The sequence below is a fragment of the Labeo rohita genome, chromosome 22 (assembly GCF_022985175.1).
Source record: "Labeo rohita strain BAU-BD-2019 chromosome 22, IGBB_LRoh.1.0, whole genome shotgun sequence".
Taxonomy (NCBI): Eukaryota; Metazoa; Chordata; class Actinopteri; order Cypriniformes; family Cyprinidae; genus Labeo; species Labeo rohita.
Genome location: NC_066890.1, coordinates 66,531,337 through 66,557,222, shown reverse-complemented (window position 1 = coordinate 66,557,222; position 25,886 = coordinate 66,531,337). Strand labels below are relative to the sequence as shown.

General features: G+C 36.4%; 1 protein-coding gene across 3 annotated transcripts in view; it reads right to left on the bottom strand.

Annotated features, from left to right (window-relative positions):
- Window positions 1-1,969: 1,969 nt before the first annotated feature.
- The window catches only part of ip6k1 (inositol hexakisphosphate kinase 1), a 51,576-nt gene continuing 27,659 nt past the window's right edge, over window positions 1,970-25,886 (bottom strand). For all 3 annotated transcript variants that reach the window (XM_051094932.1, XM_051094929.1, XM_051094931.1), the window contains 5 exons: window positions 21,444-21,851; window positions 11,431-11,635; window positions 10,436-10,617; window positions 8,363-8,538; window positions 1,970-5,090 (listed from right to left, as the gene is read on the bottom strand). In XM_051094932.1, the coding sequence (XP_050950889.1) occupies window positions 4,575-5,090; window positions 8,363-8,538; window positions 10,436-10,617; window positions 11,431-11,635; window positions 21,444-21,666 (1,302 nt within the window). In that variant the 5' untranslated portion in view covers window positions 21,667-21,851 and the 3' untranslated portion in view covers window positions 1,970-4,574. The remainder of the gene's footprint in view (window positions 5,091-8,362; window positions 8,539-10,435; window positions 10,618-11,430; window positions 11,636-21,443; window positions 21,852-25,886) is intronic.

Genomic DNA, 25,886 nt, shown 5'->3' with positions numbered 1-25,886 from the left:
TTCCATAAGAAAAGTCAACCAGCTTCATACATAAAAAAATTGTGTGGCAATATTGTTGGTTTTGTTCACACGCGTAATGTTTTATATTATGTAAAGATTATATGACCAGCTGAATACTATTTATTATTGACTTTATTTCAATAACCGATCTGTTAGATTGTAATACTACACGAATCAATTGACTGCGCTAGCACTATTTGATGAGGACAAAACTTGATGGTGCTTTAGTGCTCAATCCTCTTCATTTTATAATGAATGAATTTTGTGTTCAACACCGACTTGTTACTCACCTAACACTTAACCTCACTCAATGATTAATCGTGATTCATCGCATTCAAAATAAAAGTTTTTGTTTACATATGTGTGTGTGTGTGTATGTATATATATATATATATATATATATATATATATATATATATATATAAAGAGAATGTTTTTATTTTGGATGCAATTTTACAATAAATGTAAAATATCTTAAAATAACCTGTTTTGCACATTTTCTGTTTGATTAACTGGTTCCATAATTTTAAGTACTCCATGAGTTTCAACGACTCCATAAAGACACAAAGACATTTTTAATTGTATGTGTTGATCTTACAGTATGTCAAAGCATGAGTTGGACCTTTAAAATGATGTGTCTGCAGCTGTGGACTTGTATTTACATTATAGACATCACAGATGAGTGATGATGAGAATACTAGAAAAACAAATTCTAAATTAAACCCAAACAAAAATAATTTGACTAAGCTTCATAAAGAATTTTTGTATAGACATTCAGATCAGTGTACTTTTACAAATATCTAATTTGTTTCAATATGTTTCAACATGTTTAAATAACTGCACTTTTACTCCTGTTAGGATAAGGTTAAAACAGGACTAAGCGATTGTAGGAAATTGTAGGTTGTTCTCTAATTTTGATGTCCAGTGTATGTTCTCGCCCCAGTAGTGGGGTACGATTACTTCTTCAAATAATATTATATTTTGTGCTACAACAAATAAATTAGCTTGTAAATTTCTAATTATTTCTCTGAATGACACACCGACTAATGCATCATCATCCTGCACATGCTGAACTAGTATCTATATACCTTTAACAGTAAATGCACATTGTTTTTGTGTGTGTGTGTGTCCCTTTTGCTGTCATTGCTATTTCACAGGAAATGCATTTGTTTTAGTCTTTTTCTTTGTATAATTATTCAGTTGTTCAGTTAAATGAGAAATTGTTTAACACTGGCAGGTCGATGCATCTAAAATATTTTTATTTTTATTATTATTAATTTTTTACTTTGTACTGTACACATAAATCCCATGTCTTTCATGCCAACTCTCTTGAGATTTTACCATGGTAATGTGCATGGCAACATTACTGTGTTTGGTCTTGCCGGAATAGATTAGCACCAAGACTTGCTACTGCCAATACATCCACAGACTTGCTGCTGTGTGCATGTAGAAATACTGCTGCTGCACACATAACGTACACTCTTAAAAATAAAGGTTCTTTATTGGCATTGATGGTTCCATGAAGAACCATGAACATCCATGGAACCTTTCAAATCCAGAAAAGGTTCTTTATAGTTTGAAAAGTTTCTTTAGATTTTAAAAATGTTTTAGAAAATGGTTCTTTTAGGAACTGTTCACTGAAAGGTTCTTTGGGGAACTAAAAATGGTTCTTCTATGGCATCAATGGAAAAACACCCTTTTGGAAACATTATTTTTAAGAGTGTATGAAATAACCACCATATATGACACCCATCAAATTACCTAATAGCAGATCTGTACAGGTGGAGCTGGGGAAAGTGGAGGGTTTCTGAAGTGCGCTGCAACTGCTACAGCTGAGTATTTAAATACTGAGATTCATGACAGAACTTTGTATTTTACCTTTTTTGTGAACTTGCATGTTTGTGGTTGTTCTTTCTGCTTTAATCAAATCAAATCAAACAACAAAATAAAGAGACAAGACAACTTTTCTTAAATAAACAATTTATAGCTCACATTCAAAGTTGTCATATTATTTTTTCTTAAAAAAATACCCATCCATGCAACAACAATAAAGATAAAAGGATCATTTTCAGGATGAGGGTTAATCTTTTCCTTTTTATGCCAAATCTACGCGCCTGCGTTCCTCTCCCATGCGTCGACACAAATGAAAGGTTTAGTTACACAAACCAGCTATGCTTGAATCGATGATGCCAACTTGTTAGGAATTACGCATTCTTTCTGCTCTTAAATGTAACTTGAGTACACTGCTCATTTATTGTGACAGAACACATCACACGTGGCATTTGTTCTTCAAACATTTCCCTTCAGCGGTTACAGATCTGATGACGTTAAACAAACACTCCTGGGTATCCCAGTTATGGCTATTGACCAAAATCACACGTCTAAATACAGACATATCCCTACGGCACGACTTCGCATAGATGCCATGTTTTATAATGTTGATTTATTATTTATACACGTGATCAAAGTCAATAAATGTAGGACAAGACGAATGAACGTTAACGAAGTTAATATATTTGCTCAACTGCTACTACGGGCAGATACGACGTCTGTTTCCCAGAGAATGAAGGAAAGTGTCCATTTTTCAGTAAAACGATGACACCATAGTGCAATAAATGCTTCACCTAGACAGAAAACATGCGAAACGTGTCATGATGAGGAGACGTTCTCGACTCGACTGCTGACGAGACTCATGAGAACGAACCTAAAAACGAATCTTGCTACATTTGCTGATGGTGGGCAGAATGTCACTGCGGACACTCTCAGATAAAAAGTGCGGTAGCCTTTCAAAAGACACTAATATATACCATTTAGATACTAATTAGCTCACTTTAGGCACTAAAATGCACCTTTTATATGTAAGGTACAAAGGTGTACCTTTTGAAAAGGTACCGTCCCTGTGACAGTGTCTGTGCCTTTTTTTTCTGAGAGTGTATTGGTGTAATTAAAAGACAACCCTTTGAAATAACTAAATATAAACGCAATAACAAAAATAAAAATCATGCTCTTGTAATGTGTTTATAATAATTTACAGTGCAGATGTTAGTGAGCACTAACTAAAATAAGTTTCTTAATCGGTAGGTAAAAAAAATATCTAAATATGCCTAAAACAAAAAAATCTGAGAAGTGAAATTGTTTAAAATATTAAAACTTGTCTTCATTAAATGCATACACAAGTGTTAATACCTTACACAATTTTGATTCTTTTTTGTCTTAAGGATGTTTAAATATTTTGACAGATTAAGAAAATTATTTATTTTATTTATTTTTTTTTTACAGTGAGGCTTTTCTCTGCAATGATAACCACGTTACTGACATCAGGAAAGACTTTGTAACACAAGGGTAATCTAAATTCAAGACTACAAATACACTATCCCACCGATACCCCTACGACTGCTAAATCACAGAGGGGGGGATCAACAAAAATGTAAAAACACTAAAATGTAATGATTGCTTTAAATGTACAGAGTAAGACAGCTACCAAAAAGCCCAAAATATAATAATAATAAAATAAAAAAAGCATCGTCTGACTGGTTAAATAGGCTTGGATAGCTAAGCTGTGAATTCAACTACTGCCATAAGGCCAGATTCATCATCTTGTCATCAGAGATGAGTGGTTTAAAACCTCCTTTTAAATGCCCCCAACTCCTACAGTAAAGCTTCGACCAACTACTGTGAGCTAAATTTGCTCCCTTTTAAACTCCTGGAGAAACACTGAGTGTTTATAGAGAGAACAAGAACATCTCATATTTCACACTCCCTCGCCTAAAAAAAAAAATAAATACAAGAAAAAACAACATTGCATGAAAATATTTTTAAACCCATTAAGATTTTGTTTGCATGGTGACATTATTTTTTATTCCCTTTTTTATAGCATATCTTCCCTATTACTCTCATTAGTATACATTAGTATGATGTGAACGAATAATGATACAGTACTTAAATAGCAAAAAACAATTCCGTTTATTTATTTGATTTTAAACCAATGTGTGTCTGGATTAAATGTTTTGCATTATAATAAGAAGAATTTGGGGAGATTTTCAGGCTATTTTTGCCATGAAAATAATGTCACAAAAATCTTAACGCTTTTAAAACAGGCTTTGTTTATGCAATATAAGATTTTTCTTTTTTGTTTTTGGGGTGAAATGTGACCTGGACTTTTCTTCTCACACAGATTCACACAAACAAACACACACACGAACATACGCACATTTTCTCTCTCTTTAGCAATCCCACACTCTAAGAGAGACCCTGACAGCGGACACAGCCTGAGTTCGTGGTTCATTCCTGCAGTACTTCAGCTGGCCACATGGTGGCGATGAATCCATGCGACAAACAAACTGAAACCATCTTCTGTTGAGGGGAGGCTAGTAGCCATTTCTTTGCTGACAGCAGAGACAAGAACCTTCATAGGTAGAGGTCACCTCCATTTCTTGTGTACACAAATCCCTCATGGTTCAAATACTGAGACACAGAAAACACACCTTTAGGTTTGTCAATGTGCAATCTTTGTTTTTCTATGAAAATGTCTATGAAAAGTTGCCGGGCGGCAACCGAAGGAGCGATGGGCTCGGCTACTGGTTGTCGTCGCGGATTTCCTGCAAAATGTTGATGAGGCTCTCTAGTCCGAACACATAGCCACGGTCAGGTCCGTCGTGGACCGTTTGGTCATCCCGGAAACCTTTAAAGGTGCTGTGGGCGAAGTCTATCATCCGGACGTCCACGCTCAGCATCTGAGGAGGCGTATGGGGCTCCGAGGCTGGCGGACTGTCCACAGACCCAAGCGGTGTGGCCTGATTTTCCTTTTCTGATGGCGGTTCTGAGGCTTTCTGCCAGCCGTCCATAGACTCGGGGTCTTTGCCCTCGTATATGATGAGCAGCGAGCTGGAGTAGAAGCGGTACGAGGCCTGGCGCTCCAGGACAGCCTTCAGGCTGCATAGTTTGCTCAGGATTGGCTCAAAAAGGTCTTTGCGCAGCTGCGTCCCATTGTGCATGAACTGAAAGAGTGCATGTCGAAATCCCTCAATTGAAAGACTACGGCCATAGTACTTGTTCCTGCATAGATAATGACCGGTGTCCATCTGGTAGACCTGCAGAACAAACACAGTAGACAGACTGGTTGAATAACTGGGAAAAACTCTTTGAGGTGAACAACAGATAAGACTGTCACTATAACGCTCAAAATGGGGGGTATTTTAGGAGAAATAAATCACCTGTGAAATTCTTTCAAGGCTTGAATATATTGTCTTTATATTGTTATATATGAATATATTGTTTCTTTGACCTTCGCTTTCGACCACTAAAGCTATACTATCTAACTTGATGAAAAGTAACAAAATGTTATTTCAGTCTTTGTAACTGAGTCTTTTTTTCCAAATACACTGATGTATCTATGAATCTATGGACAGAATTGAAATCCCCCCATTTTAGTCCCTATTGTTTACATCGCAGATGTGAAAAAACTCAAGAAATGGTTGTGTGAAGTTTTTCTTTATACAGGCCAATATATGGACCAATATATGCCTATGCACCCACATTAGTGAACAATGCAGTCATTTCAGGGCTGGAAATGTTGAAGATTGCTGGAAAAGTTCTGTTACAAGTAAAGGTAATTAGAGCACAGCGGATACAAAAAATGTGCAAACTGGGTTGTAGGTTCATAAAGTTTGGATGTGTCTGAGTGAGAAAAGATTTCATGTAATTTGAAAGATGTAGTTATTAGCCTTATTTAGATGGTAATTGTTTCTCATGGCGACAGCATTCTCATGCTGTCTGAATACAGAATGTCAGAATGTCAGTGTTTATCTCCCACCACCCACGTAAAAATCCCCGGCTGAATAACTTGACAAGGTTGTGTGATAATTTAACTTTGTGTTTTGCAGAATTTTGTTTATATCTAAGTTCACAAGCAGAAATCAAATCAAAATTCAATGTTTAATACCTTTCTAACCACTGCCAAACACTGTATGGTAACTTTTACTTTGCTGTAATTTGCATGCATATTTATTTCTGAAATGCTGAAAAATTATTTAAAAGAACAATACTTCATAACTGCTCCACCACAGTGAGCAGAAAGAGAAGAAAAGCACGTAAACATTCAAAATGGGTCTTTATTATGGCAGCAGCAGGTATTTAAAAAGTGTATTAAATATAGATATATACATAACTACATTGTGTATAAATATTTACAACTTGGTTGCTGATGTGACATGGCACTGTCCCAGAAGATAAAAATGAATATAATATTGTCATTATTTAAAATGCAGTAAATGGTTAAACTTTTCTTTGTCTTATGTGGACTTGTTGTTATAAAAGCTCTAGTGTTATTAGATTTTTTTACATTTTGAGCCAAATCTCAAATTTGTCCTATGGCGTGACTGTCTCAAGCATGGTTTAATAAATTACAATTTTATAAATTAAAAAGAAAAGCATATAAATGTTAATAAATACCTCTGGCATAATTGTACAAGTGTCTATTTAAATAAACGGCAATCTTGTTTTTCATCCATATATTTCTGAAAGCATAGAAACTTGATACATTTTGTCTCTAAAAACCATGTCCTCTGGTGTGACACCATATCCTGATTTTAAATGGACCAATTCCGGAGAAAACTTTAAAGCAGAAGTTCACTTCCAGAACAATAATTTACTCACCCCCTTGTCATCCAAGATGTTCATGTCTTTCTTTCTTCAGTCGATAAGAAATTATGTTTCTTGAGGAAAAAAAATTCGGGGATTATCTCCTTACAACGGACGTCAATGGTGCCCCCAAGTTTGAACTTCCAAAATGTAGTTTAAATGCAGCTTCAAATGGCTCTAAATGATCCCAGCCAAGGAAGAAGGGTCTTATCTAACGAATTCTTCATTTTCGAAACAAATTGACAGTTTATATGTATTTGCCTTTTAAACCTCAAACACTCATCTTGTCTAAATTTGCATGAACTCTGTTTTTTCCAGTTCAATGCGGTCAGTACAGTTAGGGTATGTTTTCTTCCCCAACTTCAAAATCATCCTACATAAAACAAACAGTGATGCAGGATGATTTTGACTTTGAAGAAGAAAATGAGACGGGAGTTTTTCAACATACCCCAACTGTACTGACCCAGATTACACACAGACTACGCATGCGCATCACAGAGTTGAGACAAAAAGAGCATTTGAGATTAAAAAGTATATAAATTGCCAATTTACTTCAAAAATAACTGTTTGTTTCCCTAAATAAGACCCTTCTTCCTCGACTGGGATCGTTTAGAGCCATCTAAAGCCGCATTTAAACTGCATTTTGGAAGTTCAAACTTGGGGGCACCACAGAAGTCCACTATATGGAGAAATATCCTGAAATATTTTCCTCAAGAAACATAATTTCTCTACGACTGAAGGAAGAAAGACATGAACATCATGAACATTTTGTCACCATGTGACAAACAATTACCGTCCGAATAGGGTTGCTGAATGTATTTGTGCCAAATACATTAATAAATGGTCCACAGTTTAGCCCACATTAGCCCTTATTAATTTTTTCACATGTGGACACCTGTAAAAATAAACACACATGGCATTTCAGTGGATTTGGATTACTCATGGATTTGGATGGCGATTTATTCACAATGGAGAAGCGAGTTCTGTGATCCTACGAACCCAGGAATGCCCAGGAATTTTCTTTACAAATGTATTCTTATTATTTGTGTAAAACATATTAGAATACATAGAATAGTTAAAGCTTATTTTACAATATTTAATCCAATGTATTTTGATTATTTACATCTCCTGTATGAAAACTGGAAAATATACACGCTGACGCTATAGTTGTAAATAATTATACACGATATACTGTAGTTATGTATAAACACCCTTAAAAATAAAGGCTCCAAAAGGGTGTTTTTGCAGTGATGCCATAAAAGAATCATTTTTGTTTCCCCAAAGAACCTTTTAGAATTTTGAAGAACATTTTAAAAATCTAAAGAACCTTTTTTGACTATAAAGAATCTTTTCTGAATTTGAAAGGTTCTATGGATGTTCAAGGTTCTTCATAGAACCACTAATGCCAATAAAGAACCTTTATTTTTAAGAGTGTAACTATATAATACACGTTTTAAAATTGTATTGCATACCTGCTGCTGGCACAATAAAGACATGTTTTTTTATTTATTTCTCCTTTTCTTTATCGTGGACACTTGTGGTATTTGTCATTTACCCATATGTGTGCGTCCACAATCAATCTCTGGCTCTGGATGGACACCAACTTTTTAAAATATAGTGCTAATAAAGGTGAAATATTACTTGCTGGCTTCAAATCTCTCGTCAGTTCACTTGTAAAAACACACCAATCATTGCTGCTGTTCTCGGTCAAAGGCACACGCACCTGCATGCCGCACACACGCACTCCTAATGTGGCAGACGTGCTCTGCTCGCACTTCTTCATCTGGCGGGCGGCTTTCTCCTCTGACGCGTCATCGCCGTGTTGCCGGGTGCCCATCTTCAAGTCCAGAATGCAGGGGTAGACGAAATGATGGACCACATTCTCCAACAGGAGGAATTCTGGTTGAGGTTAGGGTTAAGAATCATAAACAACAGAGGAAACTTATTCTTTTTTAAAGTATGTTACCCTGAACCACAAAACCAGTCTTAAGCAGCATGGGTATATTTGTATCAATAGCCAAAAATACATTATATGGGTCAAAATGATCACATTTTTCATTAGGATATTAATAAAGATCATGTTCCATGAAGACATTTTGTAAATTTTCTACCATAAATACATAAAAACATAATTTTTGATTAGTAATATGCATTGCTAAGAACTTCATTTAGACAACTTTAAAGGTGATTTTCTCAATATTTTGATTTTTTTGCACCCTCAGATTCCAGATTTTCAAATAGTTGAATCTCGGCCAAATATTGTCCTATCCTAACAAACCAACAAAATTCAACTTTTATCACTAAAACAGCTTTGATACTAAAAAGCTACATTATATTTCTTAGCAGTGCAGTGGTAATAGTGCTGTTTTTGTGAAGTAATTAAACTTACAGCTTCATTGTTTGTAGAGAGACGCTAGATTCTAGTCTGTGAAACATTATGTAAGTTAAACTACAGACAGGGAAAAGTTTGGAGAGTAGTATCTCTGATAAGCTCATAAGCTTAACGTTTACTTGTATTACTGGACAAAGCCATCTAAAAGAACGGTGTGTGTTTCCCATAAGCCCATTAACTTTGACAAGCTTGACAATATTATCACAATCTGCCAGCTAATCATTTCTAGCCAGTTTCTCACTTAGAAACAAACAGTTCCCTGTCTTTTGAGAACTTGTGATTAATGAGGATTTTGAAGCATTTTAAATGAGAGTCCTAAAGACATGAACATCTGCTTTCTATTGCTCAGCTTGAGGAAATACAGTGGGCTGTGGTACTCCACTGACAGAAAGGCTTCTACTCTCCTCCTTTTCTTTGATTTCACATGACTCAGAAATGTTTGTGCATTGAATGAAATTTACTCTTGCCTGCCTCAAGTTTTTGGGATAAAGTTTGCCTTTACAAAACAAAAAAGGTAATGATAGCGTAGTCTTTCCACAGAACTGGTTATAGAGTTGTACACCTATCACTAGTTTCTTACACCTTTCTTAAAGTCAAATTTAAGCACTTTTCAAGACATATTTACACACAAATATGTACTTCATTATATTAAATCAGATGTTATTGTAAAAACAGAACTGCATAGGGTTGTTTAGACAGACTTGATTTGTTTTAAAATATTCTTAATGTAATATTAATTACCAATTTAATAATATACTAAACATAACTTAATAGAATATAAAGTTTTCCTTAATTACCGCTGAACTACATAAAGTGTATCTTAAACAAAAAGTTGAGGTATAATTTTGTAGATGCTCTCCAGCTGGTGTCCTTCACAAGTGTGTCTAATTAAGATGCACTTGACAATTCACAAATGCTTCAGAGCGCAATGATTATTAAACCTTATTAAATTACAATGCTTTTGAGAAACAACCCACACATTTCATCATTTTTACGCTCAACGACTTTTTAAAAAAAAAAAGCAGCCCTGATGACATATGACTCATGGAACCATGAAAGCAGAACAATGACAGCTAACAAGCAACTGAATAACTTTAGGATCTGGTCCTCATTGCAGCTATAATTTGTGTTTCTAGTTTTCAAGTTATTTTGAAGTATACTTTGAAGTAGGGTCCCCTCTCCCATTTTATGCCACAGGCAGAAGTAATTAGGCCCTCTCTAAATTACTTTATCTAAAAAGCAAACTATTTAGTCAGATAGCTTACTACTGCAATTACACTTTCAAGCAGTTTAAAGCAATTTAACAGAGTTGACTGCTGTCAGAAAGTAAAACTGAATTTCTCCATCAACTATACACTTTTTTCCCTCAAAGCAAAATTTCGGAGCTATTTCAGAGCAAGATACTGTAGAGTTTCCTGTCTTTGGACTCAGAGCGCATGCGGCTGAGCTGTTGTTTGTGGCAGCGCAGACTCCAGGGGTTGTGGCTGATCTTCTCTGAGCTCAGGCCGCTGTTGCTGTCCAGCATCTGGAAGGGCACATCTGAATGCATCTGTAGGTCCAGACGAGGGCTCTTTAACTCCTGCAGACTACACAGACACACTAATTACCAACAATGCAATGCAAGTGTGACTGTTGAGAAAGTTTTTGTGATATTAAAACTAATGAATTTCATATGTCAATGTTTGTTTGGCAAATAAATAAGCTTACTGATTCAGACAGATGTACTTGTTGGAAAGATCACAGAGGTTATCACAGAGATCACATTTCCTATGTAATAGATTCAATTTCAGCAATTTCTCACTGCTAAACCATACAATAAGATCCAAAACATGTGTGACCCTGGACAACAAAACCAGTCATAAGGGTCAATTTTTTTAAATTGAGATTTATACATTATAAATAAGTAAGCTTTCTATTGATGTATGGTTTGTTAGGATAGGGCAATATTTGATAGGACAATAATCTCAGGATGCAAAAAAAAAACTAAATATTGAGGAAAATCGCCTTAAAAGTTGTCCAAATTAAGTTCTTAGCAATGCATATTACTAATCAGAAATTATGTTTTGATATATAATTATGGTAGGAAATGTACAAAATATCTTCATGGAACATGATCTTTACCTAATATCCTAAAAATGTTTGGCATAAAAGAAAAATCGACAATTTTATATTTTTGGCTATTACTACAAATATACCCATGCAACTTATGACTGGTTTCGTGGTCAAGGGTCACATATACCATCTGAGCTCAGCTTGATGGTGATACTGTACATAACTGATTGTGTCTTGAAGTCATAATACTTACAATTTGTATTAGAGGTATTTTTAAATTTATGCATTTATACATTTGGTTCTGTTTAACCCCTGAGGTCTTGCAGTGGATTCACACGTTCACTCACTTGTCATTGCCGTCACCGTCGTGAGCAGGTCGGTCCTCTTTGTGCTCGCTGCTAGAGCGGTGGAGGCTACGGCGAGAGTGTTTTCGGCGAGGCTGGTCTCTTTCGGGCAGCTCTTCATGGTCCAGTCCCTCGCTCTCTTCATATGGATACGCAACCAGATTGATGTAGCCATCAGAGTCACCCTCAAAACACACCAGCACCACACCTACAACATCATCATAAACATGCCAACCACTGAGAACTTGTGCATGCTAAAGAATTCAACAAAGAAAAAGACGTAATAAAACATTTACATTAAGTTTATATATATTGCACATGACTTAGTCTATTCCAGGTAAATTATTGTTCTAATAGTGATTCTTCACTAATAATAATGTGTCATTTTTCACTTGTTGTGCATTCAAACTGTTATAAATTGGCAGCTGTCCCAAGCTATAGTCATGCAATTTAATGACAAATCAAGACATGCTAACAAATAAGCTGGTACCAAAAACTGAATTGCAAACATTATTTTGGCATTGGACATGTACACACTGCAGTCAAATATAGTCACTGCTCTTCTGAGTGTTTAATTCCATTCTGTACATTCTGTCAAGTTCAATATTCACTCTGTACAAATTCAAATTTCAAATTCAGGCCTGTGTTTTGATGCACTGGTACAGTAACTGTACTCATGACAACACTAGTTTGGGTCAAAACGTATAAACAGTGAAGATGGTGCATGGAATATAAATTCATGCTCACAAAAAACACAAAAAAAACCCACTAATACATTTAAGCAGTGTGTGTGGTATGATGAAAAAAGCTCAGAAGAAATGCACATGTGTGGGAAGAACAGAGTGATAGTGGCTAGTAGGAAGGGCTGAGTAATCCCATCATGCCTCTGCTGAAGCTCATTTTTAGTTCTGTGATCCGTCCTCAGTGATGTCAGCCCAGCAACGTGAGCTCATGAATGAAGACAGTGATGATGCTAATGAGCTAATTCAGGAAGAGCTCAGTTTAATAGGCTTTACAGATCTACATCAGCGGCCTTGAGAAGACTTGTGCTGCACACCCAGGTTGATCTGCAGGCTCTGGACTTTCAGGTCTTTCAGGCATCTGCTCAGCCAAGGCTTTCATATTTTGCATAGTTAACATACACGTTTCATATATTATGGCACGTGACGGTATCAAGCATGCTGAAGCAGTTACCACAGTATATGGTTTTTATACAATACTGAATAAGTTGCAAACAAAGTGTTGTCATAAATCATTTAAACATAATAAAGTAATACACACCAAAAAATATAAAGTAAACATATGTTTCAAACAACAAGAGGTAACACTTTACAGTAAGGTCTCATTAGTTAACCTTAGTTCATGCACTAAAATTAACAATGAGCAACAGCTACACTTGTTACAGAAGTTATTACTCTTTGTTAAAAAATAAAACCGTTAGTTCAAATAAGCTCAAATCCATTAAATAAATAATAAATAACCTTGTGTGAATTTTAATCAGTTAATAGGAAAAGTATTCTTAACATGCATAATTAACTGATTAACTGAAAAGCTCATTTCTGCAATGCAGAAAATATTGACAGAATCACGGAACCCAGTGATGAAAATGGAACTTTCTGTATAACGCGGAATGTTGCCAAATTTTGAATATCAAAAGTAGGATTCTACTCTAGTGTAAAAAGACTGTTAAATATGTTTAATACTAATAATACTACGGAATACTGTTTAAATATGAAGTCTGCATGTTCTGCTTTTCTCAGTGTATGAGCAGCACATTTTTGTCTGCTACACAATCGAGTATGCCTGATGTTTGTGATGTTTTCAGTGTTTGCAGTCTCAGTATATGAGGACATGAACACATAAACTTCATCTCCAGAGCTGCTCTGAGAGTCATTTCATTTCATTTGATAAAACTATTGTCAGACACACAAAGAAACTAAAAGTCCTGCACTTCAACCTGCCAAAATAAAGGTCTGGTTTAACTTGAAGAAATTATAACAGAAATATATACCATTGCACTTCTATACATATGTTTTAATTTTACATTTTTATTTAATTACATTTTAAAATATAAATTTCATTGCATTATTTACATGATTTATGCCTTCATTTGATTACCACTATTTTTTTATAATACATTTGTTTTAAATTATAAATCTAGAAAAATTGAGACAGCATAGAAATTATGCAAAATAATCTCATAGGGCTCTTATTGTAAAAAAAAAATATTGTCAAATTTTAATGATTATAACATTTTAGTAAATGATTAAAAATCATTAAAAAGATTAATAACATGTAATTAAACCATTTAAACAGAATCTAGAAATTAATGTGGAATTTGAGAAAAAAAACAAAAGGCAAGGCCCTGATTACAGTTGCAAAAAAACCCTACATTACCTAGATTTTAGCTTTGATGGTCAAAATTATACAGCAAGTCACAGTTAAATACAATCTTACTAAATTATTAATGCACACAGATTTATTTAATAAAACAAGTGCCATTCTTACTCCTCAGAAGATGAATGCTTTGTGCTATCTGTAGATGTAAAGCAAGTTTCCTTATGAAAAGCTTTTTGTTTGCCAGCAATAGCTGTGACTGAAGGTTAGCTAAAGAGGTGATATGATTTTGTAATCCCTAAAACTTCTGCAACACTTCTAACACTCATCTTTAGAGTTTGTGCTCATCCCACATGTTGACATTTGAAAACAATGCCATGTGATTCATAAGGACAGGTCTATTTATAAGCCTTGCTGTGGCTAGATGAGAAAAAAATAACAAGCTTCAATGTTACTCTAGCAAGGCCTGAAATAGTCAGTGAAAGTTACAGATGTCCGGCGTGCGTTTAGCCCCATCAAAACTCACAGGGAGAAGCGGTTCATATGGAAGGCATGCTGTGAATCTAGAACGTGAGATGTTTTGGGGGGTGGTGACGGTGAACACAGGACAAATGCTAAAACACATGAGTGTCGCACATACGCGTTTGCACCGCAGACAAATAATAGCAGCTCACACTGCCTGTTATGGGCTGTCCGAACAACTCTATTTCATGCTTCAACTAAGCTGTAAGTCTGCAAAGCTATTTTAAGACCACAACATCGTTTCCAAGTAATCATGCATCTTAAAATGTCATCATAATCTCATAAGCGTTGAGAAAAAAACAATTCAGGACTCAAAATAAATATAGCATGGAGGAACATTTACCAATTCTCTTAACTGCATCACAATCATAAGACAAAAAACAGATGCAGCAGTTAAGAACAACGTAGGTATGTGACGTATGGCAGATATGAAGAGAATATGTAGAGTTTGTAACTCCAGGGTCTCAGTTCCCAAAAAAAGTGTAATTAAAATAAGAACAACACAAGCGACAAGGGCTGCTTTCTTGCCTGATAGAGCTGGATGATATGGCCAAAATATGAGCCCCTTTCACACAGTAATACCGGTAAATTGCCGTAAAATTACCAGAACGTCTTTACCGATAAACACAAAAATATGCTGCAATGGCGTTCCGTCTTTTTACCAGTAAAGCACCATTCACACTCCAAACTTGTCACATATTGACGATTGGTCAGGACCCCTTGGCATCACTTTTTGATGCTCAAAATACCCCTTTAGCGTCACTTTTCGATGCGCAGGGTCCTCCATTGTTTTCAGCTGTTTGTCTTAATTTACAGTTTGCATGCATTTGTAAAAATATAAATTATTTTATATAACTGTATACTTTCATTGGAGCACCTAAACCATACCCTAAACCTACCCACTTCTGTACAATATAAAACATTACAAACAAGTCCTGTTTCATTCCAAGTCTATTGAAGCCAGTTTTACGTTTTCATCACTGAAAACGATCCCGCTCCGTTAACACATCTTATTCAATAAGATACTCCCAAACTCCCATTAGCATGACACAATCGGTCACGAAACACCCAAGAGCCAACAGCATTTCACAACCAAGGCTCGCTTCTTCTGGCGGCATTTTTTGAATTTGCACACAGACAGTCTGCAGCAGCACACAGGATGGTGGGCGGAGATGGCGATCGCGTCTATTCTTCTCACAAATCAATTGTTTTGCTTTGGAACTCCTGGAATATTAATACTTTTTGAATAGATGATGAATATAGTTGTATCTGTCTGTTATATCTGGTGTTTTGTTGACAAATGGTTAGGCTTAGGGGCAGAGGTTGGGTTAAATGTGTAAATACCGTAATATAAATGAAACTGTTGTGACTGTTTGCATTGAAATAAAAGCACACCCCAACATTTATGCAATAATAGCAATATTATTACCCAATATCTAATTTAATCATGACGAGAAAATTCCCAGTGCCTTTCGCATCAGCACATTGATGTCAAGGGTTTCTTATGTAAAGTACTGGAGGACCCTGCACGTCGCAAAATGACGCTAAAGGGGTACCCTGAGCATCAAGAAGTGATGCCAAGGAGTCCTGACCAAGCGTCAATATCTGACGAGTTAGGAGTGAGAATGTGTTGACCATTCACACATCGGTTCTTTGATATCATTAATCAAAAATGGCCTTTAAATGGCTGCTCCTCCCGGTGTTGTGTTTGTAAACATGGAGGGGTATGCTCTGATTTTTAGTTGATGCTTTCTTTTTGTGTTAAACGTGGAGATGTGGTATTAAACGACTTCAAACCAAAGTACACAGTGTGGAGTAAATGCATCATTTGAGTCAGTCTATTATGACTGGCCCAGAGCCGTAGGATTTTGAATTGCAATGGCTCTCGATTTGCCTAGAGTAAACATCAGCGCATTATAAACTCTTATGTGCTCATACCGGTAATCTTCATTCTGCATTCACAGCAGACTACCTGTAATTTACTGTTAATGTTACAACTTCTCATACCAGTAAATTGCTGGAACGAATTTACCGGTATTTTTAAAAAGGTCATATTCACATATGATCTCTTAATGGTAATTTACTGATAATTTACCAGTAAAGTATGTTTTGTGGTAAACGTGACAAAAATGTACTAACAAGTGTCCGTGATACGGTACTAAGCCTAAACTTTGACATTTGCTAGATGAATCCTTTACAACGTGTAATAATTATGGTGATCATAAATGGGTTGGCCTGATGTTTTACAACTGTCATAACTGATACCAGTGAGATGACGTCAGTGCATGTCTGTGTCTCTTTATTGTGTGAAAGGGGCTATTATCACAATATTTTTTACATATCATATGATATTGATATTTATCAAAATATTAGTTTACCATTAATGCTTTCCACATGTTTGTTAGACCTTGAGAATGAAGGTAAACATCTTTATTCACATTCAATCTAATGTGAATTAGATTCATTTCACTAATTTAGGACTCCATAAAGTCCATTTTATTTCCCCCCAGTTTCTGTGTTTTCTGTGTTTATGATTTAACAAATTCAACATCAAAAGCGGTGTCTAATGAAAATAAAACAACTACGTTAGAACAAAAATTAAAATTAAAACATGGATGAAAAAATATCTTGGTTGTATGATATTCCTTATTAATAATAATCTTATTACTTAGAGAACTGCATTTTAGTATAAAATAGTAATATTTCCGTCATAATTTCTTTAAGATAAACCTGAAAAAAAATCTATAGAGCTCTGATATGTCCAAAGCATATCATTGTTATCAATGTTAAATTTATCATGATATGATATGGTTCATCGCCCGACCTCTTATAGTAGAAAAGTTCATTTCAGTCACTGCTGTGATTTTAACATGAATATGACGAATGTGCCAGGAATAAACTAGCCATGGTACCACCACAAAAACACACAAAAAATATCATCTAATTATTGCTATTAGCAAATTCCCAGAAAAATCTGAAATATCTTTTTTTGTCAACATCGCACACCCCTAATCACAATGTGAATCATGTTTTTTAGGGCTACAACAAAGAATTTTATTGAAAACTGATTAATTTAACAATTATTAGAACAATTCATTAACAATGATTACTTCACTGAATAATCAGTAAGCTTTGAATATTCAGTTTTCGCATTTTATTATCATTCAATTTGCAATTTATTATCATTCAATTATCATTTAACACCTAGTTCTGCACAATAGAGGGTTTAGAGACAATCAATTGTTGTTTCTTATGCGTTTCTTACACACTTGTGCCATCAAACTGTTGTATAAACACAATATCACACTTGAAGATGTGAGATATGGCTGTATATCGGCACTGAATCACAGCTGTGCCAATATACAGCCATATCTGATGTCTACTTATGTGATATTGCTCATTTATAGCAGAAATTCAATTCTCACAGTTTTTTCATGTTTAATGCTGTAAAGCAGACTGCTTTAAAGCAATCTACTGTGTAAAGTGCATTATAAATAATGTAAAGTGACTGGAGTGCTAATTGCAGAACTTGCGCAAACATCAGCATTGCTGTTATCAGATACTTTCTAAACTGTTTTTTTTAACCTTTGTTTATATAGGGCTTTTTATAATACAGACTGTGTCAAAGCAGCTTTACAGTATTTAACAGGAGAATATTGTGTCAAGTGCAAGAGGACAATAGTAAACACTATCAGTTGACGTCAGTTCATTATTAGCTGGGATGCCATCCAAAGTTGCGAATTTAACTTTTGCACAAAAATTGGAATATTGCATAAAACATTTGCGAATAAACACCATTTCCATCCAACAAGTCAAAGAGAACAAAATCGTCACTTCCTGATAAACTGACACTATATATTACAAAGAGAAGTATAAGAAGCCACTGAATATAGTCATTTTCATATATAATAAATTACTTGCACCTCAGGGTGAGCAGACGAAACACAATAAGTAAGATCATTTCTTTCGGAGGTGGATTTTTATTCGAAATGTGGCGCTTCCATCACTTGTTTCTGATGCGATACTACAAAATGCGCTGATGGAAACATAGCTATTGATTTAGTGATGTCGTCGTCCAGCTCAGTTCAGTTCAAGTCAGAAATTAAGCTTCCCCAACTATTTTCCAGTGTCATTTTTGTTGTTTATTTTGTTATTGAGAAGAAAGCGTGGTCAAATGGCCCTTACATTATGTCATATGAGATCAAACAACTATATAACTCCAAAAATGTTTAATTGTCGACATTGTTGATAATGTTGACTATTTATTTTAGCCCCTATCAGTCCCTGGACTCTGGCTTTTCTCTGACTTGACATTGATGTCATAACATCCTTCTGCACTGCACCTGCTCCTCAGGGCTCTGTTTCCTGTGGTCGCTACATCAGAGCAACTCTATCATAATGATGTTCTTGTCTCTCATGACAATTCATATCCTTTCTCAGACTAGATTCTGTGCAGAAGACAGACCTCACCATCTGACAGCAAACAGGCGTTCAGATGAATAAGTGAGAACAGAGGCCGGGTGTCATCGAGCTCTACATGACACAGACAACAGGAACATAAGGATGACAAAACAGGAAATGAGAAGACGGACTGTTGAACTGCAACTCATTGCATACTGCAAAAGTGGAAAGAGCTTTATCAAAACTGCAAACTCCAATTTAACAGGTTTATATCAGACTATCCATGAGCAATTCTGCGTAGTGATGCATCATGATTTTGTCAGAAACACCAAAACAAAAAAAAAAAATCCATTCAGCCAGCCAAAAATATTAATTAATTAATAAATCAATGCTCAAATAAAAATGTTGTACATAGATATTTAAATTGCACATAAGGCAAGTTTTTATATCAAAGTATTAATGTTAAAATTATGTTTCTACTGCAATTCACTGTTGAAATTTAAACACTTAAAATGTAATAAAGACAGCAGGTGAAGTACAAGTATAATAAATATGTAATGTGCATATATATTCCTTATATTTCGCAAAATGCTCCTCTCTAGAGTCATTTTTTCTAACGAGTTACAAACATTGAATGTTTTTCTTCAGATAAATATTAGGTCTTTCCGTGGTTGAAACACTGACCAAGCAACTACATGTGACATGACAGATTTCACTAAGTTGTACCGTTTCTTTCAAACTACCTTCTAATGTTTATTTTTGTGTTATAACTAGTAGTAAGAGCAAAAGATGATCAGTTCACATGCTGCTGGAACTGAAGTGCTACAGCGATTTGTCATGCTACATTAAAGAGCATCAAAACCAAAATGTATGTCTGTATTTCATTATAAAATTGACAGAATCTCAAATATCAAACTCTGCTTCAAAAGAAACAAAACATAAAGCTTATTGTGATCATTGGATGCTATGGCATGCCTCCTCCATACTCTCCTTCAGCATCTGGACACCCCTGGCAACTACGCAAGGATTCTTTTCATAGATTTTGGTTCTGCTTTCAATACTATTCAGCGCCATATAATGATTACTAAACTTCACCATCTCCATGTACCACCTCTTCTTATACACTGGATTCACAATTTCTTAAGTGATAGACCACAGGCAGTAAGGATGGGTAGCATTACATCCACAATTATCATTGTTAATACTGGAGCTCCTCAAGGCTGCGTCCCTTACTTTATACTCTGTATACAAATGATTGTCTTACTCCTTCCCAAATTACAAGATATTACAAATACTCGGATGATACAGCTATACTTGCACATCTTAGTGATGAGGACTCAGTTACAGCATATCATCAGTCTGTTGCACACTTTATCCAATGGTGTTCGGACAATTATCTTCTTCTCAATGTTACTAAAACAAAGGAATTAATTTTTGACACACGGCATAAAGTTTTTACTCCTCGCTGTCCTATATCCATCAACAGCCAGTCAATAGAAATTGTTGACAGTTTTAGGTATCTTGGCATTATCTTGGACAATAAACTAAATTTTGACCATCATGTCATGGATATTCATAGACGCTGTCAACAAAGACTTCTGGTGATACGTAAACTTAGGTTTTTTTCAGTGAAACCATATCTTTTGCTTCTTTTGTATCGCAGTATTATTGAATCCATTATTCTGTATTGTGTCACTTGTTATTTTACAATGCTTTCTTGCACAAACAGAAATAAGCTTTTTAAAATCACTAATATCTCCTCAAAAATAATTGGTCTTTCTACTCTTAATCTATCAGCCCTTATTGATACTGTCATCATTCGTAGGGCAAACACTATAGTAAAAGACCCTAGCCATCCTCTTAATCCATGCTTTATTCTTCTTCCAACAGGCCGTGGATACAAACAGTTACTTCATAAAAAAGCACGCTTTGGGAAAAGTTTTGTGCCCTCTGCCATTAGAATGTTGAATTCACAGAAACCAGGAAGTGTGTAATTTAAAGTTATGTTTTGCTGGTGTTACTATCTTCTGGGTAATACTGCTGATGTGCTCTTGGCGCAGGATATGTGTATCATGTATACCAACTTTGTTGTTGTGTAAATGTGTGTATATTTGTATTTGATGGATATAGGTGTGTATTATTTGTATTTTTGAAAAATGTGGACTACAGCTTGGGTACAGTCTGTGAAAGCAAATTTCCTCGTATGAGGACAAAAATTTATGAATCTGAATCTGAATCTGAATCTGAATCTGGATGGGAGGAGCACTACAAATAATGTTTAGTGAAGTTTTGTTCACAGATCTTCAGAGTTAAAAGAGTTAAAATATATCCATGTTTTGTACATGCTGACAGCCAAAACAGAAATGAAATGACTGAAAAACTTCCACACAATAAGTCCTCCAAAACCGTTTCAGTAGTTTTTTTAGCATTCGTATTTTAGGTTGCTCTGAAGTGCACAAATTTGGGGAAGCAACTTTTTACAGAGGGACTTAACATTTTTTAACATTCAGTAAACAGAACTACTGCTGGACTGTCAGCTCAGATAAACCAACACTAAAAACCACTAAATCTGAGATTACTATAGCCATAAAAGCACTGCTTTTAAAATGGAATGAATCCACCATTTTCAACAACAATGAAATGATTTCAGTTTTTTTTGTTTAAACATTGAGTTGTGTCTCGCAGTTGCTCCAGCCTCTTTTTAGACAACGTGTCACCATAAAAACAGTGCAATGTATCCAGATCCTTAATCTTACCTTTGTACTCAGGGGTGAATTCCTTCATCTCTGGCGGCAGGGACTCGTAGAACCGCTGCTCGCGGGAGATGAGCGGCTTGCAGACGGTGTGGTCGTCGTAACGCATCATGCTGGTGTGGCCGCCCACCTGGTGAATGAACGGCTCCAGGGGAACCCCGCTGCGGCTGCCCTGCCCCTGGCTGGCGCTGTGCTTGCCCGCCTCCATAGTGTGCGGGACACACATGGCGTTAGAGGGCCGCGTGGAGCTGGGGGCATGGGCTCGGGCGCGCAGGCCTGGCGAGCGCGGGGTGCACGGGGGCGGCTGAGAGCGCACGCTGCCGCCGCCGGGAGGGGGAGGAGCCAGCACGCTGAGTGCTGGGATGGATCAAGAGCGCCGGGAGCGCTGGGAAGGTTTCTTAATGCTGCCTCCTAGAAGAGAAGAAGAAAGATCACAATTCAGGTTCTAACAAAATAGAGACTGACCAAAAGGTACCATCAAATATGGAAATGACTGTACTTGCTTGACACGCAAGAACAAATCTCATTAGCTCCTGTGGAAGATCAAACACTTATGTAGCACACAAAAACTTTCTGAGCTCTCTATGTGTTGATCAATGTTTATTTGTGAATAAAAACTGTGACGAGTCGACTGCCTCCCCCCCTTATTGTCAGCTGCACCCCGTCGGTAATCGCCGCCCTTCACCAGGCTCCCGACGGGAGTGGGCGTGTGGGAGGAGGAGGGGCGCCGAAACATCCAGGTCTGGCGGCGTGTGATGAGGCACACCTGATGTGAATGAAGCCTCATCACCGCCGCTGTTAAAATGCCGAGCGCGCCTCTCCTCAGGAGACCGGTCTCTTCCCCCGTGCATGCACGCTGGTGTCCTCGTGGGTCCAGGAAGGGGTGAAGAGGGAACCAGCGCCGCAGGACGAGTTGCCGGACCCCGCGGGTCCGGATGAGGACCGCACCCGTAACGGCTGACGGGCCAGGATGCCGGGCCGTGTTATCCCCCAGAAGCGCCGCGTAGGTGGAGGAGGACGATGCCGCTAGAGAAGCCGCCGCCCCTCGCACCCCGGACCTGAGCGGGGAGCGCGTGCGGCCGCCGGACTCCGCCCCTTACCTGGACCCTTCCCTTTTGGAACACTACCCCTCCTTCACGGAACCCCGTCACTTCGAGGACACCAGATCCCCCTTTTGTTTTGGACACTTTTTCCCCCTTTTTGGACACTTTGTTTTATTGTTTAATAAAAGCCTCTCCGAGGCCTGACGTCACGCCCACTGTGTCTGTCGCTTTGCTCCGCCCCCGTGACAAAACCTAAATGAGCAATCTGTGCATCATATAAAAATCATGTCTCTTTAAAAGACTTTGATTAAACCGCTTGATTCATATAGAATCCTTTCACAGTGTCTTTATGAACTTTTTGAAGCACCAACATTTCTGGTGAATGAAGGGGCAGAAATTGCTTATATTTAAAATACCTGATTTGAAGATGAACAAAATAAAAAGTTCCGGAGGGTAAAATGCATGTTTTTTGTCAGGGTTCCCCTGGTGAAATTAGCATTCCAGGAGCTAAATATTACATTACTGGGTTTGCTTCAACCTGCGGACATGAAAAACAACCCACGGCAACAGTGTTAAAGTAGCCTTGATCCGCAGGAAAACCACAGACACGGCAAAACTGATCGTGAATAGGAATGTGGTAGTTAAAAATTGCATATGAAAACAATATGAAGCCGACCACTTGAATTTGTCGAGCTCATAATCACAAGTGGGATTATAAAGATTGTGATGCACGCGATGGCTCCGTGAGACCAGCTATGTCGTAATTTTTATCGCACCCTGTCTATGTAATTCATAAATGTGCATTTATTATGCTCAGTACAATCAAATGATTGACTTTTAAACCGACTCCAGTCCGAACATACAAAGCTAAACACGCTACCAAGTGTTGTCCTGTTTTGTTTTTTCTGGTATGCCAGAGCATGAGCTCTTGAAGCTCCACCCCTTTCTGAAAAGGGGGCCGGAAGCACCAGCTCATTTGCATTTAAAGGGACAAACACAAAAACAAGTTAGATAAACAAAAAAATAATCAACAGAAATGAAACATTTAGAGTTCTATTTAAATTTACCATTGTGCTAATATAAAAACATGAAATATGAAAATTAAACTTAAAATTAACCAACAAAAACAGCAAAAATTGTGGAATCTTCCTTACAAAAAGTTATGGTTTTGCAAGTACAAAGCAAGTCCTCTGAAGAACAACGACACAAGAAAAACAAGAAACACAGCAAGTGGCAGGATTATTATTTTGCAAGACTTCATGCACATCCATTTGGACATACAGTATTTTTTCTTCTCCAATAATACAGATCGACCAATTCCATATTCCACAGAATAATGTTATTCAGTGAATAACATTATCCAGTGAATTATTCTTTACTCTTTAGCCTAAATGAAGTTGATGACCGTCTGTCCTTTATTTATTTTCTTTATTTGAAAACATTAGACATTCTACATTTATTTTGCTTATTAGTGTTGCAGCTGATGCTGTTTATAAATAAAATGTTTTTGTTTTTGTAATACGAAGATTAAATTTAACATTTAAATTTAAATTTAACTCGTTAATTTTAAAAAAAAATTTAAGCTGACTGAAAGGAAGAAAAACTAAAGAGAAGTATGGACTTTGTAGAAGTAAATATCGGTTCTGCATATCGGTTATCAGTAGGGTTGGGTATCGTTAGATTATTATCAATTCTTATTCCGATTCCAATTCTGCTTAATGATTCCGATTCTTTTCGATTCCCAGTTTCAATTCCAATGTCAATTAAAGATGATATCAAGCATATTTATTCTGTTTCTTTTTTTGCTAAACATTTAGTGAACAAAAATCAACAGGCTACATAAAAACGAGATTCACTTAAGAGCTGTTTGCAAAATAGAGCTGCGTGATTCTGGATCAACTGGGTTGTTGTTGTTTTTTTTAAATGGAAGTTGTGGTTCTCTTACGATTCTGAAGAAAAAAAAAAACTATACAAGTTACATTAGGCAACTAAACAAAATCAAATGTAGGCCTAATTTATAAGTAAATGATTCAGTAAGTGATTCAGTAAGTAAATGATTCCTTTTAACTTTCAAAAGGATGATTTACTCTATTTTGATTCTGAGTTTATATCCAAACTAGGAAATTTTAGGAACTTTTATCCCAGTACTTCTGTGATTATTTGAATGTTTGTAACACAGAAATACTGAACTGTGTGGTTGAAAAGACTGTGAAACTGTTTCATTCATATACATGACAGTGTCTCTCTTTAGGTCAGCGGCAGCACGAACACAGATTTGAATGTTCAAAATCACACTGGTCGTTCGCTGCACAGAAGAAAGGTTGAGGAATCAAACAGATGAATCATTGTAATTTAGGAACAGAATCACGTTGGTACTTGAATCGTGTTTGTGATCTTTAACAATTTCTTAAATTAAAATGCTTTGTCATATTGGTGGTGACACATCTATTGCAATATGTTTAACTTATCACAAATATTATAGGCTACTTTGCTTTTTCAACTTCTGATTGCAAGTGTAGCCATTCTTTGGAGCGTTATGTGCTTAGATTAGCTAGCAAGGTCCTGGCAGATCGCTAGGTCGGATCCTCACAGAGGATCACATTGGAATCGATAGGTGGAATCGAAATATTAATTTCACAAGAAGTATCCAATTCCTGACCTTAAGTATCTGATTCTGGAATCGGAATCGATTTTCAATACCCAACCCTACTTATTGGCACATAATCATGCAAATAATTGCTATCAGTATCGATTATAAAAAAAAATCTATATCGGTTGATCACTAGTCAATAGCTGCACTTTCAGATTTAATTCTGCATTTAAATATGATTGAGATTCCAGACATGAAATAAATGGTTCAAATTATGACTGGGTCATAAAGCAAACAAAGAGCGCCTCCTTTATAACCACTGAATCTGTCAATCACCTCAAAACAAGCTCAATAAAGCTGTCTACACTGCACACTCTTATTTACAGTGCTTGTTGCTTATAATGAAAAGACTGACGAGGGTGTGGAACAGTCAGTGATGTTCACTTAATGAAAATACCAATGGTTTGAGTGGATTCAGACTAACTTCAACACATCTGATTGGTCATTGCATTCACACACTCAACAGACATGTCTGTGATAGCCTGTAATGCTCCATCCTCAATGCGAAAATGCTGTAAATTCACAGAGCGCTCACACAAATAAGCATGGGAGCGTTTGAAAACAATCGCCTATTAGCTGTCACACTCATGAGATGAAAGAAGAGAGTGAAAATGGCTTGCTTATAAACAACTTTTAACATTATCGCTATATATCGTCAGAATTATCGTGATGCTAATATTCCATTTAGTCCAGTCTTACATGAGGCTGAGTAAATAATAACAGAATTTTCATATTTGGATGAACAGTTTGATA